Below are 18,407 nucleotides of genomic sequence, written 5' to 3'. Positions count from 1 at the left end.
CTCGAAGGTACTGAATAAGGATTTCAGAGACATCAGTAATGAAGGAAGTTCTGTGGAGGATCTATCTTGATAGTGAATTTAAAACATCACAAATTAGTAGGGATAGAAGGGAAAATATTTGCTTGGAGATGTCTTTCAGTTTTTTTTAATTATTATTATTTTTATTTTCCATTGATGATTTCTTGTCATCTGAATTGGTGGGTTTTTTTGTTGTTTTGGTTTTTTTAACAAATTTTTTTTTCTCCTGCAGACCATACAATAGATACATTTTAAAGGACTCTACCTGTTTTAAACCTCAAATAATCTTCAAGAATTTATATTCTAGGTCCCCAGAAATTTTAGTATTTGAACATTGGCATTTCTTTACGGTAGAAAAAGAAATTCCTGGGAAAAAATACCCAAGAACTTTGAACTGAAATACATTTTTCCCAGAAGTATTTTGATTTATATAATCTATATTTGATTTATAAGTAATTAGTCGTTTCTCCTTGTTTATTGTCTGTTATGAGGCCGCAGTAGAACATTTAGGGATTCTTTTTACAGCACCTTTTAATCAGATCAGTTATTTCAACCAGCACATTATTTTGTTTTTATTCACTATAAGAAGCTATCTTGTAAATAAAAAAAAAATTCAGCGCACTGTGAAAATGTACTTATGCACCCTTTTTTTATATATATTTCTACTGAAAAATGAAAACCCAAGACGTGTAGAGGTATAGTAGTATTAATACTGTTAATAAAATAGTCACTGTAATAAAATCTGAAAGAAATACTCTTTATTTTTCCATTCCTACACGAATTTATAAGAAGAATATAATGTATCTGTCTTATAATTGTAATAGTGTTGTCTTCCATTATGTAGCTTATGCATATACGGTGTGTTTTTGTTTTATTTTTCTTGGCAGTGTGTGTCTGGGGGCAGGCATGCCTGATAACCAGCGTTTCTAAACTATAAATGTTTCCGTAATGTTAAACAGTGGTTTTGCAGTGAGGCTAGGGGCCAGGGGGAGGAAGAGCAGGGTGATACAAGCACAGCGCTGCAGCCTTCGTCGGGAAATGGAGACCGGCACCCGGCCCCTGGGACGAGGGCACGCTGCCCAGCCTGCCGGTGCCTCTGCTGGGAGGTGACGGGGGGGCTGCGTGGCGATGACAGCACGAGGAAGGCCCGAAACCTTGACCTTGAGGGGAAAAAAGCCGATTTGTGACCTTGACTTTTGACAGTTCCCGGCGCCGGCGGCATCTGCGAGCCGACAGCGCCACCTCGTGGGCGGCGTCGCACCCGCACCGGGCCGCGGCCGCGCAGCATCGTCGCCGCGGGCGGGCGGGCGGGCGCTCCGCCGGGCACCGCCGTGTGCGCGCCGGGCGTGCAGAGAGGGGCGAACGGCGCCGGAACCTGCGAGGCGGAGCGCGGAGCAGGTTATGCTTCCCGCGCTCCCTCTCTCTCTCTGGCAGTGGCGGGACACCGGCGAGTCTGAACTGCGAGTAAAACTCAGTGCTAAGCCGGTGCCCGGCTGGGGGGTGCCGGTGCGGTGCAAGGAGCCGCCGGGCGGCCCGTGGTGGGTGATTTTGGTCGGGCACAAAGAGAAGTTTGCTTTCGCCGCCTATCTTCTGTGGTGGTCTGTAGCTCTAATTAGAGCTATTGGGGAACCTTTACGGTACATTTAGAGGGTATCATATACAGCACTAGCTGTGCGCTTCTAGCCTTACATTTCTGAAATTCAAAAGGACCCACCTCTGCAGGGATCAGCGCAAAGCGATTTCCGACCCTCAGATCTGACTGTAACGCATTCGTACAATAACTCTCAGGAAAACTACCTGCAGGAGCAGGATTTGTTTTCCAGGAGGCTTTCGTGTCGGGGGCTTTGCCCTCCGTTCGGGATTTTAGCCTTTCCCCTGTGTGCAGCCGCACAGGGCTGCGAACTGCTGTGTTTCCTCGGCCACGAAGTGCTGTGGTTTCTCAGGCCTCGGGAAATCCGCGGCCGCGGAGCGTGGGAATTTCGGCTGCATCCCTTCAGAGGTCGGTCGGGGACTTTCGGAGCAAGATGTCTTCCGTCCCGCTGCGAAAATAGCCGAGGAGTGTTACATTAGCGGCAGGCGGTTTTCAGGCTATGCAGTTTGATTGTGCTTTGGGGTGGCAAGGTGTCAGCCCCCTATGACAAGCACCGGCCTTTCAGCGGCCTGCGACGCCGTGGGAGGGACCACGCACAAAGATCCATGGGCGCAACACCAGCCGAAGGAGTGATAGATAACTCGCCCCTGGCGGCCGGGCCTTGGGCTGCCCACGGGCGAAGGGAGCCGGGTGAGACCCCTGTCGCCACTGATGAGCCAGTAGTCTCCACGACCTCCCCAGTAGCTCTGTGACCTGGGATTTTCAGTGGAGCTGGAGCAGGCAGAAAACCCCCGCACTGGAGTTACTGGCGCCGCGAGGAGCCACTTCTCCCACTTGTACCCTGCCCGGAGGTCTGGGGCTATGGGACCTGTCTCCCACCGGCCGTACCTGCTGTCCGCGGGCAGTCTGCTTCGGCTGCAGGCGCGGAACAGCTGCCTGTCCGCCGTCTCATCGCGATGCTTTCTCCTGAAGGAGCGAAATTGCCTGATGAAAGCTGCTAGTGAATTACACTTGTTCTTGCTCCGAGTGAATAATTATTTTTATTCCGTTATATTTTGCAACCTGTATAGTTGTTGCATGAGACACTGCAAATTACATGTACTGCAGGTTGGAGTTGGGGGTGACACGTAGGATTCAGTCCTCCCTATCTTAGACTCGATCTTCTATTTTCAGAGTAGGAGAGCCCCAGAGCGATATAATTCAGGGACGCCTTGAAAGAAACCCACAGTGAGAATATGGCCGACATTAGTATAATTGCAACTGGTTTGAGGGGGGGGGTTGGTTGATTTTTTTTTTTTTGTTGTTGTTGTGTGTAAGGTAACTTTTAATCGGAGCTAGCGTCTGAAGATTATGTTTTCAAACCGAACTACCTACCGTTCCAATCTGCTAAGCATTTCAAGACGGACCGTGGATTAGCGAAAATAAATTCCCACTACTGTTCAAATAGCTCAGTAGCATATATATTTCACAGGGTAAAAAGGGGAGCGTTTGACATTTTGGATCTGACCCCTGCTACCATATAAGTCAGTGTCGAGGCTCCGAGGTTCTCGCAGGCTTTAGCAGGAGGAGCAGGTCATGTTTCCCGGCCCTGCAGCGGAGAGACACCTTCGGGGGAGCAGGATCAGGCCCACGGCGAACCGGTGGCGAAGCCCCCTCGCCCTCCGGTGTATCCCTCCCCAGATGCCCGGGCGTGCGGCGGCCGTGGCGGCGGCTTTGCGCCCAGTCCCGCGAGGACGGCCTCTCCTCTCCGAACGGCTGTCTCCTCGGGCCCGGCTCCAGGCGCGTATCGGGAAACATCCCACGGTGCGAGTGGCTTGGTCAGGTGAGTTAAGGCCGGTAACTCCATGCCTTGCTCTCTGGGGCACCGTGAAGAGGGGACTGAGGGAAACGACGGTGTCCGGCGGAACCCCCGCGGCCGTGGGGCGATTCAGGGCACTGAGACGAGCGTGTCTGCGGTTTTCCGAGTCGCGAAAGATTCCCTGTCTGCTGGTCTTGCTTGCACTCCCACCCTCCCTTCGGACGTCCCGCGTGTCTGCCTATCCACGGCTGCATCCACGCAGTCCTCCACGCCTCCATCCCTCCATCCCTTCGCCGGGTAGATGTGGCCTCGGAGCGTGGGGGAGAGCGGGCATGTAGGTGTGTGTGTTCGTGTTATTTATTGCCTTCATTTACCGTCCAAATCCTGTTGGCACATACATTTTCAAGTACAAATTGCCGTTGTATTACATATTCCCCTCTTACCAATCTGCCGACAGCACCCTAAAACACATCCCTAACATGTTTTACAAGTGAATATATCACCAACGAAAATAATTAGGCAACGTGATACATTAATGTACGACGTCCATCCCTGCACGCGATTCAGAGAGAATTATTATTTATATTCCCCGCGCTATGGAGAATGTTTTAAAATGGGGGGGGGGCACTTACTGTGCCTGGCTTGCTGTGTAGAGTGCATGTGCAAAGAGTTTTATTTGCAAACGTTAAAAAAATGTGCTGGAAGAAGAATTTGAAAGGAAAACAAACAGAAAATCAAAACCCAAAACGTAAGTAAACAGAGTCTCTATTTTCTCATCTTCCCTGGAAATAAAAATGTTAGGTGTTAATACTGTATATTTCATGTATTAATTGGAGCATTAATATCAGAGCAGCATATCTTGAGTAGTGTTAACGCACAATATACTTAAAGACAAAAAAAAACCCCTCAGTTTCACTACGACCTTCACTTCATCTAGTTCACTTTCAGTCTTGGATTCAGAAACGTATACTTTAATTCCCAGTATCTGGGAATGTTAGTTTGTAACTACCTAACTCTTGGAATCCTTCCTCCCTCAGACTTCCCATGGACAAAAAGTGTCCTTACGTCTTGGACACGGACGGACAGGTACAACAAATGTTGTATTGTTGCATTTTTTCCCCACCAAGCGAATAATCTGGTATTTAATCTATCCCTAGCTCTAGCACTTGGCAGTAGTAAAGGTGGTTTGCTATGGGAAATAAACTTTGACAGGAGCATATTTCCGAAAAAGAGTAAGTATAACTGTAAAGCCATATTTTTTTTTCGGCTGCCTTTTGCTCAGAAATATTCCCACTTATAAACCCTGGAATGGCCCCTAAAACAAAGGGGGAAAAAATGTGATCCTCTATATCGAAATGTTCAGAAAATCGCCCATTGTTTCCAGAATAACCACTTTTTTTCCCTATGAATTTGAGCGAACGGGTAAAAATGTCGGTCCTTATTCTATAAATTATTTATTCAAAAAAAATATCAATGGCTGAAATAAAACCCCATTCCTGGTGCATTTCAGCATTCTCCGTGGGCAGCATTAGCAATAAAATCAAGACAGCGTTTAATACAAAAAAAATATTGGCAGGCGCTAAAAGGCCGTTTGTCGCCATTCATAACATTTAGATGCGTTTTAATGCACTTTCATGATGATTTGAAGAGATGGTCTTGCGCGCTCTCGGAGGGTAAAGGAGCTCCAAAAGAAGAGGGGGGAGGCAACCGGGGGGTGGATTTTCGGCGCGGGCCGGCGGGACCGTGGGGCGGTGGGTGCAGGGACGGGCCGATGTGCTGCTGACGCGGCTGCAGGAGTACGGCCGTGCGTGTTTTAGCCACGCCGTGAGCCTCTCCCTGCCCCCTGGGCCCCCTCGTCCTCCAAAGCATTTGATTCATGAACTAGGGTACGAAATGCAAATGTCCATTAAGTCTTTCCTCCCTCTATCCTCCCTCCCGCCTCCGCACCCCCAAAAAGAATTTTTTTTTTCTCCAGTGAATAGCTTCAACATGGCGTGCTGAAAGGCAGAAGCTTTGCCCGTTCCTAGATCTGAACTGTGATTAAACATCCCCAAAGACAGCATCTCTCTTCGTCCTGTCGCTTCCCCCTCCCTTCCCTCCCCTTAGCGTAAAGCGCCCTCTTCTACGTAGGAAAGGTCAAGTCCTACAACGCACAACCCACGGTCATTACTGTACTGTGACCCGGGGTGTACTGGCGAGGAACGGCCGGGTGTCTCGTGATCAAAAACACTGGGACTTTTTTTTTTTTTTATCTCTCCTTCTCGGATGGGAATCCGTGGAATTAGACAGCATTTTAGCCTCCTGCAATCACCTCTTGTGCTAATCGCCATCGGAAGTCTTTAGGGACTAGCAGAGACAGAGAGAGAGGGGGAGACAGAGAGAGGGAAAAAAATAGCTATAATAGTAGTAGTAATAATTACAGTAATAATCGTCATTAGCCTGTGATATCGCTGCATTTTGCCTGAAGCTGGCAGGAAGGACGATGTGTCCTAGTGGCTAGATTTCTCTCCATCTAAGGGCAGACCAACAACAACTAGAACAAAAAAATATAACCCCCCAAATCAACAGTAACCCAAGTCACTGAGAAATCGAGAAGGAATATTTGGTGGACCAGGTATATTTAATCTGTAAGAGAGGAAACAAAAAAAAGTGCAATCCTTCCTCACTGATCTGGAGGTCTACAGCCCAGCGCGGGATCCTAGCTGTCAGTCACCGTGGGGATATATTTTTGCACAGGCGAGAGACTTCTGGATGCTGGGGTAAGATTTTTGTACTCTTCCTGGAAGCGGCTGAATGTTTCTCCTGTCCCCCTGCTCGGTGGTGAACTATGCAAACAAGCCAACAGTAAACACCCACCCGGTCCCCTCGCAAAGCCCCCTGCATGATTCGAGCACAGTCATTCGGAAGGCCTTTGTGGAGAGTTTCCCAGGCCCCTGCTCTCCCCTAGCCCACCCACTCACTTCGCTCCTTTTCTCCCACGGTGTACGAGGCCAAAGTGCCGCTTCTGCTGCGGGGACCTGGGTGAAGGCGTCTGCCTGGGCTGATGTTGATAGAGCCGAAGAGCCGGTTGTGAAAAGTAAGACTGCTTCTAGCTTGGTTGCCGGCTACACCTTTCCCAGGGATGCTACTTCCCACTCTAGCATAGGTGGGAAAAAAAGAAGGCTCTTGGCAGGAAAGTGCATCATGAGAGGCTGGCGTCAGAGCCCAGGACGCGAGCAGACTTGTAGATAGAGCTGCTGGTTGCTTGGCTTTGTGCTGCGCCGTGTTGTCTTGCAGAGTTGGGTCAGGCTGAGTTGAAAAGCGTCTACTGGATTTTATCCCCGATTGTCTTATTCCCGCGTGCTTGCCTCCACAATTATTATAATCATTCAAATGCCGGGGAGGAGGGTGCATGGCTGTGTGTGGAAGAAAGACGAGGGAGGATGTTTAACCTGTCCGCTTTTCGCCATTGTTTGTGTGTATCCAGAGAGAAAAACGCCAGCCGGGTGTTGTAACCTGCCAGTTTAAATTAGTCTGAATTTCGTCGTAATTGCCTCGATTTGTACTCACTAAGCAAAGTGCTTTCATTTATTCCTGATAGTATAAAACGGCCTATATAGTCGGTTTGGGTGAGGAGTAATGGAAAAGCAGTCTATTTAAAGCCTGGCTTTAGCCTTCGAGATGCCTTCGGGTAGGCACAAAAAAGATGGTTTTTAATACAAAACAATCTTGGATGGGCTTCGTCTGCAGCTTCATCTGCGGTTTATATTTAAATATGTGAGAGTTTGTTAATACCGTGCTGTATGAACACTTGATGGGAAAATAAAACTGAAAGAGAAAGAACGAGTAACCCCCGCACTCCGCCTGGTCCGATTCGGGGTGGTTTGCCCAAATTCCCCGGGGGTGTGCAGTGTGGATCTGTCATGCTTACACGCCACGATTTCTAGAAGAAGTGATATTTAGTGTCAGCGTTTGTTGAAAAGTCGGGAAAGGGAAATAAACGGGATGGTGAGCGGGCTTCCACGCCGGCATAGGCAAGAGCAGCCATATTAGGCTTAGAGGAGAGCTGGTTTTATGGGTATCTTTGCGTGACATATGATAGAACAGACAAGAAACGAACCTTACAGAGCCGGCTGAGCTGTACGTGGGCATACGATTGCATCCTCAACTGCAGCACGTATTTTAAGCTCATGTTATACAAATAGCTTCCTATAAAGGTTACACAACTACAGGTACCTTAATATAATACAATTCCGAGAGTCCATCAAAATATGAAGTTGGAGCTTTGAAGTCGTTGATTTGACAGCCCCAGTATAGTGATACTTCCTGTATCCGCCCCCTAAAACAAGCATTGATGAAGAAATGTCTTTACTTCGGTGGGCTTCACGATATGTGAATATGGCTCTCCTATAAAGTTAGCAGAGTGCTACAGTAAAATCTGATGTGTTTCTTGTCGAGATGGGCAAAATAATTAAATAAAGATTTGAAATACCTTTATAAATCATTGTTAAAATTCAATGTGCATTAGAGAGAATCTTATATCCTATAAAATTCAATTTAGCTTAGAATCCCAGTCAATTACCTTGACGTGAGTTTCTATGGCAAAGTGCGGATCTCGGCATCACAGGGACAGTCTAGCTACAACAGCGTGGTCTCGGCGTTAAGGCATTTCATTTTCTGTAGCTTTCTGCTCTTAATGTAGAGGACACGTTATATATCGCATAATTCTTGTATGTTGTTTTCATTCTGAATTGGTAGGTAGAAAAATGCTCGTTTGTCAGAGGCAATGCGGCAGAATTTTTTTTTCCTCTCACTGCATATATTTCCTAGATTAACAAATCTAAGGTCAAGTTCAAGGCATCAGTTGTAGCAATACTTTTAAATGTAAGTCTGGATGCGAATGTTTTGGCGGACTTTTTTTTTGTTGTTTTGTGTTTAGAATAAATTGGCACTCCCGGCTTCGCATGGGAACATCTCCTGGGATATGGCTGTCCACAGGGATAACTGTGTCGTTTAATAGCACGGCACTTTCAAGGGATCACTGGGGATGTTCCCCTAAACCGCTCCGCTTAATTCTTCATGAAATACATTGCCACGAAAGGGGACTGGTACCTGCTTACTACAAACGGTGCTAACGACACAGTGCTTTGTGAGTCTGGGTGGGAGTCGGTGGAAAGTGCCTGCTTTTCTGTATCGGCGGATTATAACCAAGGAAATTTGCTTCTGCACCAGTTTAGAGCCGCCGCCGGTTATAGACACCCCTCTCCTGCAGATTAAATTAGTCAGAAGTCTCTTGCACCTGTATCTGGATAGATGGGGAAAAAAATGAGTGACTGTGTGTACGTTTTCACGTGTCGGGAAAACGTCGGAGAGTGTTCAAGGGGAGAAAAAGAGACTTTTATAGAAGCATCGTCAGTTAATCAACTTCTGATATACTAGTCAGTCTGAGAAAATATCTTCTTCCGTCCACCTTATTGCCAAACCCGCCACTATTGTATTTCAGGAGCAAGCTCCGAGCAGTAAATATAAACAACATTTTAGAGGGGTTCAGTGCTCTGGAACCCGGAGACGCAGGGCTGGGAAACCGGGGGGTAAGGAGCTTCCTCTCTTGAAAAAAACCCGCTATATTTCGGCTTGTTGCAGTTACCATAGTCAGACTGCCTTCAAAGAGAGCCCTCGGAGAGGGCTCTTTTTGCTCATCAGAGCAAAAAGGTATGCAAAATATCATGATTAGTCGCCAACAACGGGTAGATCTCTGTAGTCGTTTAATCCTAATATTCAATTAGACGGGAGGTTTGGTAGAAAAAAAAACAAAACAATAACCACCCTCTCAAGATTTTCCACCTCAGCGACTTAAAAAGACGGAGAGGGTGATGGAGGAAACGAAAGGATTTCGGTAATTGATATTAAAATTAATCTAAAATATTCTACGCCCGGATGAGCGCAGCCCTTCGGGGTGTTCAAATCTCTGAAATAATGCAATGCTTTCGTTACAAAAAAAAAAAAAAATCAGAATAACATTGACTTGAATCCTGTTTACATCAGGATTACTCGTTCTCTTTACAGGTATTCTGCAGTTCCCTAGCAAAACCACAACCATACCGCTTCAGGTTTTGGACAATAAATAGTCGGTCCCATGTCACAGCACTGGGCTTCCATCTCGCATATATATATATATATATAAAATCACCTATTATTTAAATTATTTTGCTAACTATTGTAGTACTACATTTTATTGCATATTTAATTAAAAAAAAAAAAAAGATGGCTATGTACAGTTCCTTTCCATAACAGACAAAACAGGAAACAGAAAAGAAAAGCCTTTTAAAAACTTCTGAGCCCGAAATATTTAAAATCCAAATAATAAGCGCGTTTTTCTGAAGCTGCGTTCCTGGCAAATTTTGTAACGAATTATCGCCTTGTGCCCCTATTTTCATTGGTAAAGGTGGGAAGGGGGTGCACTTTTCCTTGGCAACAACGTTGTGAATTCCCTAGTGCCACGTTTTTGTAGTAAGCCTTTGTAGACTGTAAGCAACCCGCAATTTTACAAAACGCTGTCACAATTTCTGAGTTATTTTCTCGTGCTCGAGTCGTAACACCCCTCACCCTTCCTACGCGAGAGGAGCAGAGATTGAAGCCAGCAATCCTATAATACTTTAATTAGCTCCTCTTGAGGCAAATTCTTTCTAGCACACGTTTCTCCTGTTAATTAGAGACACCCACCCTATTGGCAAGGTAAATAGTCGACTTCAAATATTTTTCAAGCAAAACTGTGTACCAAAAGACAATAATTTTAGATACAGTACAACTTGACCTTTTGGAGAAGCGGCAGTGAGTTAAAAAGTTCCCTTTGCACGCCATCTGTATATGTAAAAGCTAGGCTATCGAGGCGTCCTAGTTCTGTTTATATTCCTCCAAAGAAGAGATGTAGCTTTTCTTCCTCTCTTTGTTTAGCTTAGCTATGGGTAACAGTCTCCCCACCTCTTGGCCACGCTTCTCCTTTGCAAAACCGTCCTGCAGCAGAGGTCCCAATTTCAGAGCGGTTTTACCCTCTCTAATCCGGACGAAATACATGGGAAGGCGTAACGAATGCATTTTGTTTCTCCAAACGAAATGCCTGACTTTGTTTATGTTGTTCTCAATGAGGTTAGAGAGGGGAAGGCTCGGTTTCCCCCCTTCCTCAACGCGGAAGTCCCAATTACTGTATTAAAAGAGCAATTCAACATTAGACCAAATAATCAACATTGATAATTGTGCTGAATACAGAAACTTAACAGCAGGCTCCCTGCAATTACCCACACATTCCGGTGCTTTAAGCGCACATTATCTTTGTTTCACTTAACAGCAAATAAAGCAGAGAACAGTCTGTGCCTTGGGTGTCTACTTGCTCCCAGACGAGCTGTGCACCTCTTAGCCTTCCCCACACTCTCGCCGCTTGTGCAGGCGGAACTCGGAGGCATTTTGGGGTCCTCCTGCGTTTCAAACCCACTGGAAGAAATAGGCTGCTTGGTTTGTAGAGGTGGGGGGGCAGAGTTCGAGCGATTCAAAAGCAGGCATCGGGGCTGCACGTGTGCATGCTGTGCAAGCATATATATGCCCAGACACACACACACCCCCGCGCACACACACTCCTACTTCCAGTTGCCTTCTCGCCCTTCTTGCCTTAATTTCCCTTTGTTTCGAGAGGAAGCCCCGACCTCTGGCACGGCGGACCCTCGCACGGCGCCGCAGCCCCGGCTGCAGAGAGGAGCGGGAAAGAGCCCCATACAAACCTGTGCCAGCTCTGCTCCCCATTTCTAGCCCCAAGGTTTGAAATTTATTGAAATGCGAGAGGGGGCTGCCCTGAGTCCGAGAGGGTGGCGTCCCGCGATTAAGCGTTGGGTAGCTCTGTCATGTCTGCTCTGACACAAGCTGAAGTTGACTGCCAAAGTGCTATAAAACCGCAGGTCAGTCTAGAACTGTTTTCGGTTCTCCTAGACGCGCCGTGTTCAATTATAGCCTTAAAACCCCTAATACAAGTGCAAGAATTTGTTTGCCATCACACAGAGGCGGGGCGAGGCTCGGCAATGGTGGCGCCTTTGTTATCTCAAAGTCACTGAAATCCTTATACATTCCTTTTTGTTCGAAGGGAGGGGTGTCTGCGTGTGTGCAGAGCGTGAGGAGAGGTCTTTCATCGACGGAATTGAACGGTGGGGGTATACAGGGGAGATAACCAATGTTCGGAGACCAAAAGAGGGCTTCCGACCCCCCAACCCACCCTTCCCTCCCACCTCCCCCCTCCCCCGCAAAAACTAGGGGGAAAGTAAATGCCAGTAAAATTACAGCGTTAAGGAAAAACCCAACCAGAGCTTTGGTACAACCCTCCCCACCTCAATTAAAAAGAAAAAGAAAGAAAAAAGAAAGAAATACCAACAAAAAAAAAAAAAGAGGGAGAGAGAGGGAAAACCCCCAAACCCTTTTACAATCCCTGAAAGACATTGCAGTGTTCTGCTAGCGGTTTTGACGATATGCGATCTCTTTCCATTCACCTTCTAGCAAATGTGTCAAACTGGAATATTAATTCATTAATTTCAAGTTCAGATCATAGGCATGCAGTAAACATAAGAAGTTCTTGCAGAAAACCAGAATAAAGAGTTCATTACAGGGATACGTCCAGAGCATTTGATTTGTGAACGGTAACCCTTGTAAAATAAGAAAAAGGCATATAAACATTAATGCTAATAAATTAGTTTACTCCACTACAAAGTAATTACTTGATAATATTGAATTTACAGCTTGAATTCAAGCGCAATAGTTAACTGTAATGTAGGGGAAATACATAATGAGAATATTTTCTCTCTGCACAACATGATTAGATTTGTTATTGAGTCGGTTACGATAAGCTAAGCAATAAATAAACAAATCGATGTTGACATTTAAATACCGAAGATCTCCAGAATTTACTGGAGAACTTTCTCCGGATACATAAATACTCCCACAACACTGCAGAGGAAGAGGGGGGAAAATACAAATATTATTTCCCTAATATTTTCGTTTCCCTTCCACTAGACTCCCAAGTCCACGAGGGCATGGATCTTGAACTACGTCTAATTTCCTAAGAGCACCGACTTCACAATGGCCTTTTGCCGTTCTGTTTTTCTATTTTGATGAAATCCACCCGGAACCCAAATATTTCTTCTCTGAAATCGAGCATCAGAATAGCAAAAAAATATTTTTTCCGAGAGCTTAGGGATGTCCGTGCCTCAAAAGGTGCTGTATTCTTTGGCGTATTCCTCTGTTTTCTTTGGCTCTACTCATTCCGTGGGGTGTGCATTTTTATTGGCAGAGAAGTTCTTTTTAGTCTCTGCCCTGTACAATCCGCTTTCTATATCATCCCTTTCATGCAACAATAGTAAAAGTTTAACCATGTTTTTGAAATAGGTCTCTCTGGATCTCAGCCTTCAGCGACGGTACGAAGCTGAATGGAAAGTATATCGGTACGGCGAGTTTGTTTCTGGGAGTTAACAGTATGTCAAATAATTTTAACTAGTCTTCTGACAATTAAACTCAGAGTTATTTGTCAAGGCGGGATAGCCCAATATCCACTGGTTTTCCAAGTATTTAGCAGCAGAGTTGAGACGGAATGATCAGCAGTCTTTAGGTCCGTGGTCTGCACTTTAAAGGGCTTTCTGGTTTTCTGGCTTTGCGAATGAGGCAGGGGACGATTTGAAGGGGGTGAGGAGGGAGAACCTGCGTCCTGGGAACCCGGCATTGTTAATTACCTCCAGTACAGCTTGGCTGAAACCGCGCGGGGTATTTGAGGTTAATATGTAAGTAAGGGAAGGAAGACACTAAGCGCTTCGGAAGTGAACATGAATGCAAGCATGTAATCTATTCACCATGAAAATCAGTAAAGACTTGACCCTGGCACATTCTTCCTATTAAGGTTTCCAGAAAAACCATGAAGGGTGAGGGCTTTTTCTTTTTTTTTTTTTTTTTTTTTTTTTTAGATGAGGGGTGGGGGAAAGCCCAAACCTAACCCCAGAAAAAAAAGAAAAAAATAAAAGAAGACGTTTTCTTCAGGAGCGTTTCCTCCTCGGAAGTAGCTTTCCAGAAGAAACCGTGCGTGCATCTCTACGGTGCCCTCCTTCTCAGAACCTTCCAGCGAGCCGCCGAACGCCCCAGCAAGCCCACAAACAAACAGAAAGGTCTCACCTAACCCCGGGGGGAATTGATAAGCCTCTCTGCTCCAGAGCCAGAGGGTGCCAGGGGCCGGGCGGCTATGTCTGGGGCAGTGGCAGGGCGGCTGTGTGTCCCCCAGGGCTCCCCCCCGGCCAACCTGCGCTCGGCTCGCCCCTGGGCGCTGGCGACGAGCTGTTGCTTTCCCCCGCGACGGCCACAAAGGGAGCGGGGCCCGGGCCCGCCGCTCGTCAATGTCAACGTCGGGCCACGTGACCGCACCTCCCTGCCGCCGCCGGGAGAGCTCTCCACGTCAGCCTACGTCTCCCCATCTCTTACTTCACGGATCCGCTTCAAAGGGGCAGCTGCGTTAGAGAATCATGTTAAGCTCAGCTAATGCGGAGAAGCCGAGGTAGCCCTAATGATGGATTTTGATGAGCGTGTTCCTTGTTCCTCTAACATGTATTTGCCAAGTTGTACTTACTACGTCTCGGGTCCTGATTTTTCCAGCCTCCCTTCTTTTTTGCCCCAAACCCCGTCTTCTCGCCCTATGACATACTCCTACTCCTCCAACCTACCCCAGGTCCAACCTGTGAGAGAAGTTACCTTCAGGGAATATGCCATTGATCCCTCCAGTAAATGGCACCCCAGGAACAATCTGCCCCACTGCTACTCCGCAGAGGAGATCATGCACAGAGACTGCCTGCCTGCCACCAACACTGCTAGCATGGGCGAGATGTTCGGCAAAAACACAGCTAACGTCTACCACCCCAGCACCAACGTCTCCTCCAATTTCTATAGCACTGTGGGCAGGAACGGGGTCCTACCCCAGGCTTTCGACCAATTTTTCGAGACGGCTTATGGCACAGCGGAAAACCTGGCCTCGGCGGACTACTCGGTAGACAAGAGTGGCGAGAAGGCGCCCGCGGCCGCCGGGGTGGCGGCGGCGGCAACTTCAAGTTCGGAGGGCGGCTGCGGCAGGGCGGCGGCGGCGGCGGCGACGGAGAAGGAGAGGCGGAGGCGGCCGGAGAGCAGCAGCAGCCCCGAGTCATCTTCCGGCAACAATGAGGAGAAATCCGGCAGTTCCAGTACGTATAAAGGCAGCGCCGGAGCGCTTTTAGGAAAGGCAGCTTGAAATCTAGCGCACCGCCGCTGTTAAATTTTTATATGCTGTTTTATAAGCATATAAGGTTTATGAAGGGCCTTTAGATTTCCCCCAACAAAACTTTGTTATAAAAGGCGAGATCACGTGTTTAGTGCTGAAATTGGCCGTGAAATACCCACCGGGCAATGGATGCCTAAAAATTTTTTTCTTTCTCCTTCTCCTTTTTTTCCATTTTTTCCCCTTTTTAAAATATTGATAATAAAAAGAGTTTCGTGGTCAACTCTCAAAATATAATAACGTTCGTTTGGTGCCTGTAAATTCAGCAAAAAAAAAAGGAGATCCTGACTCCTTTGATATCAATGTAATCCAGTGATTTTATAAAAGCCATGTGTTGCACCAGAAGTCTAGTTAGGAACTGAATTCAAAGCCTTCACCGTTTTAACGATTGCACTAGAATAGCGGTTAACAGATAAAAAGTAGTCGCCTGAACTGTAGCAATATATTAAAAGAAGCAAATTAACCTAAAGCTGGCCTTTTTGTCTAAAGGAAGCCATTTTAGTAAGGCACTGTGGCAATTACGTGTTGCCTCCTGTCCAACAGTTTGTTACTTACAATTGTTATTCAATCTGTCAAAGTCTGATTTTTTTATGTGGGCTTTTTAAAAGGCAAAGCTAGTATACAGACGGGAGAAAAAATACCTCGACAATGAACTGTACCAGAAAAGGAAGTTTTTAAAGGGATAGCAGCTACGTTTAATGTAAAGAGTTCCTGAACCTTGAAACCTTTTATATTCTGCTTAATGAACTTTAAAACCGTAATGGCTAATCGAGAGGAGAATACCTCGTGCTTGAAAATAGCCTGCTGAGGGGAGAAGGAGACGCCTCAGCCTTGGGCTCAGGAGCTTTTCCTCTGCTCGGGACGCAGAGCCAGGATTAGGGCAGGGAACGAGGGCGAGATACAAGCGGATACGGGCTCGGGGAGGGCTGGGCGCGGGGTCTCCCCGCCCGATGCAGCGCTGCCCGCTGCAGGCAGCCAGGTGACGGCCGCTCCCTGGGCAGCTCCGCGTGCGTGGTGGCGCCCGGCGGAGCACTCTACAAAGGCTTTCCTCCGGCTCGTGAAACCAGCAGGAACCCCCTGCCACCACCTCTTCCTCCGGCCGCCCTCCCCGCGGAGGAAGCGAGGCTGATTCCCGCGTCTCGGCGGGGGTTTCGCACTGCACGCTGCCCGGGGCCGCGGCGCTGCAGGAGTCGGGGGGTCCCGGTCCCGGTCTGCACGCACTGGCCAAGGCGAAGGGCTGGCGCCAAGCCTTGGACCTGCCAACGCCGGCCCTGGAGGGGGCAAAACGCATCTTTTCCATATTAATGTGTTTTGCCTGAGTGTTCCCCCATCCCTCCTCAGCCTCTGCTGCCGGCCACTGCCGGGTCTCAAATGTTTCTGCCTTTTTTCACTCCACAGGTGGACAACGTACGCGCAAAAAGAGATGCCCGTACACCAAATATCAGATTAGAGAGTTAGAAAGGGAATTCTTCTTCAGTGTCTACATAAACAAAGAGAAACGCCTGCAGCTCTCTCGAATGCTCAATCTGACCGACCGCCAAGTCAAAATATGGTTTCAGAACAGAAGAATGAAAGAAAAAAAAATTAACAGGGACCGATTACAATATTACTCAGCTAATCCACTACTTTAAAACTCATAGCGTTTTTCAAGACGAGATTAAATTCAGATTTCGCCCTTGACAAGGTCAAGCCACGGGGTTATGTGGAGGAAGGAGGTGTGTATCTGATAGGACTAAAAGAATCCAAGGCTTTACACACGTGTAAACCTAGTCTGGAACTGCAATGATGATTTTTTATATATATATTTACATATCAACTGGAATCGATTTGATTTTGACACACATGGGATCCATTTCTAAATGCGCACGTCACCTCTGAGTGCAAAATCCATACCTCTTACCTTTCCAGGCACTGCGGCTCACCCTGCCACCACTTTCAGCAGGCACAGGCGAGGACGGTATCCCTCTGTCCCTGGACTCTCCCACCCTCGGCTCTTTCTAGCCCCTGTGCTGCTGTGAAACAGCTGTCTGGAGATTGCTAGGTCGAGCTCACCCAACCAGGACCACTGCAGAATATAAACTCAGAGAAATAATCTTTTGTTCTTCGTTAGCGGAAAATGTCTGGGTTAGAGGCAGTGTTCCATTGCCCACGGATTTGAAATGAGAATTTAAGGGGAGACACACACACACACACACACACACACAGAATTAAAGGAAGGAGGGATGTCATGTCTACACCTTCCCGGGCCAACCGCGAGTAGTTGTAATATGGATGTAGTGATGGTTATAATAGCGTTTCTTTTGGGAGTGTGGGATGGGATGGGATGGGATGGGGGCGAGGGAAGAAAAAGAACTAAATGAATTACTTAATGATTTACTTTTTTAAAATCAGGTATGAATTCGCCATATATCGTAAAGAAACAATCACTAAAAATAAAATTAGCAAATTTTAATAGCTCTCGTTTTATTTATGACAACACTCTATGCGTTGCCATCTTTTCAGAGACAAATCATATATAATACTAAAAATAAAACGGCAAAAAGTGTGAATTTCAGCGTTTTAGAAGAAACAACTCCATAAAGCAAACTAACTTTCTGGCTTCTGGCTCACAAACTTTCTTCAGGAAATACCTGTGGAGAACGACAGCTTAGCAAATACCACACAACACTTAATTGAAACTTGGAGTTGTGCAGTGCACTAACATTGGATCATTAAAATAACTTGATCACATGTTCGTTTAAAGGTGATTAGTGAGGAGTTTAAACAGAAGCCAAACAATGTAGATATGGTAATTTTGTCGTTGTCTACTTTAAATGTCATGAACTCTACTTTGTCGCCCAGTCGACTCAGGCAAAGAACAGAGAGTTGTTCGGACTTATTTTAAATATCTATAAATATATATATTTCCCTGCAGGAACCAAAGCGTGAAAAATGCAATTAAAAAAAAAGAGAGAAAAAAAAGGAAAATATTTAAAATTCTATATCAGTTTACAAAGGATACAGTGTTCTATCGTTAAGGTAATTTGCTGTTGAGAATATCTGAATGTATATTTCATACAGGAACGGTGTTTTACAAGACTTGTAAATAATAAAAAAAAGAACCCATAACCTATTTCGTTCAAATACCTTTTTTCCCCTTGGTTAGTTTTTTTGTTTTGTTTTGGCTTTGGTTTGGTTTTTTTTAATTGTTCCTTTGGGGCTAAAAGGGTGTGGGATTTCTTTACATGTGCAACAAAGTGATGATAAGAATGTTTTTTGATTAATAAATTTATCAAATGGATGTAATTTCTTTGTCACAGTTCACAAAATGCAATATCTTTATATGATGTCACTGTTTTCAATATGTATCATCTATATGTATATACAGTTTTCTTTTAATATACGAAAGTATTTGGTTGCATGTATACAGTGGAACAGCGCACAAGGAAAATAAAAAAAATGGAAACTTTATATTTTTACTCTGGTGTTATATTACTGCATGTTCTTTTATCTGGTGTAACTCTGGGCCCTGAAATTCCTCATGACCTTGTTCAGTCATTTGGGGCGAATTACTCTTCTTTAGTGAACTTCGTCATTAAATTTTCTACTCTGGAGTTAACAAGTGAACCTGGGCTTGTTCGAGCACCGTTTCAGTGGGTCACAGGAAAAGGAAAATTAAGTGTGTTCATAGCTCGCTACGTGTTAGGCCTTTTCCTTATCCT

General features: G+C 46.1%; 1 protein-coding gene across 1 annotated transcript; it reads left to right on the top strand.

The window, feature by feature from the left end:
• Nucleotides 1–5,570: 5,570 nt before the first annotated feature.
• Nucleotides 5,571–18,150, top strand: HOXA11 (homeobox A11). Its single transcript, XM_027675292.1, has 3 exons — nucleotides 5,571–6,166; nucleotides 13,449–14,632; nucleotides 16,105–18,150. Exons 2-3 carry the CDS (start codon nucleotides 13,966–13,968, stop codon nucleotides 16,335–16,337), a joined length of 900 nt encoding a protein of 299 aa, XP_027531093.1. The 5' UTR covers nucleotides 5,571–6,166; nucleotides 13,449–13,965; the 3' UTR covers nucleotides 16,338–18,150.
• Nucleotides 18,151–18,407: the final 257 nt, after the last annotated feature.

The sequence above is a fragment of the Neopelma chrysocephalum genome, unplaced genomic scaffold, assembly GCF_003984885.1.
Source record: "Neopelma chrysocephalum unplaced genomic scaffold, ASM398488v2 Primary Assembly neopelma1_26, whole genome shotgun sequence".
In the NCBI taxonomy this organism is placed as follows: Eukaryota; Metazoa; Chordata; class Aves; order Passeriformes; family Pipridae; genus Neopelma; species Neopelma chrysocephalum.
This window is presented reverse-complemented; position numbering and strand designations above follow the sequence as displayed.

Bases quoted from the DNA above. Each gene is read 5' to 3' on its own strand.
- HOXA11 (XM_027675292.1), top strand. From the start codon at position 13,966: ATGATGGATTTTGATGAGCGTGTTCCTTGTTCCTCTAACATGTATTTG. The intron at 14,633-16,104 runs GTACGTATAAAG...TTCACTCCACAG, and splicing joins GGAGAAATCCGGCAGTTCCA to GTGGACAACGTACGCGCAAA.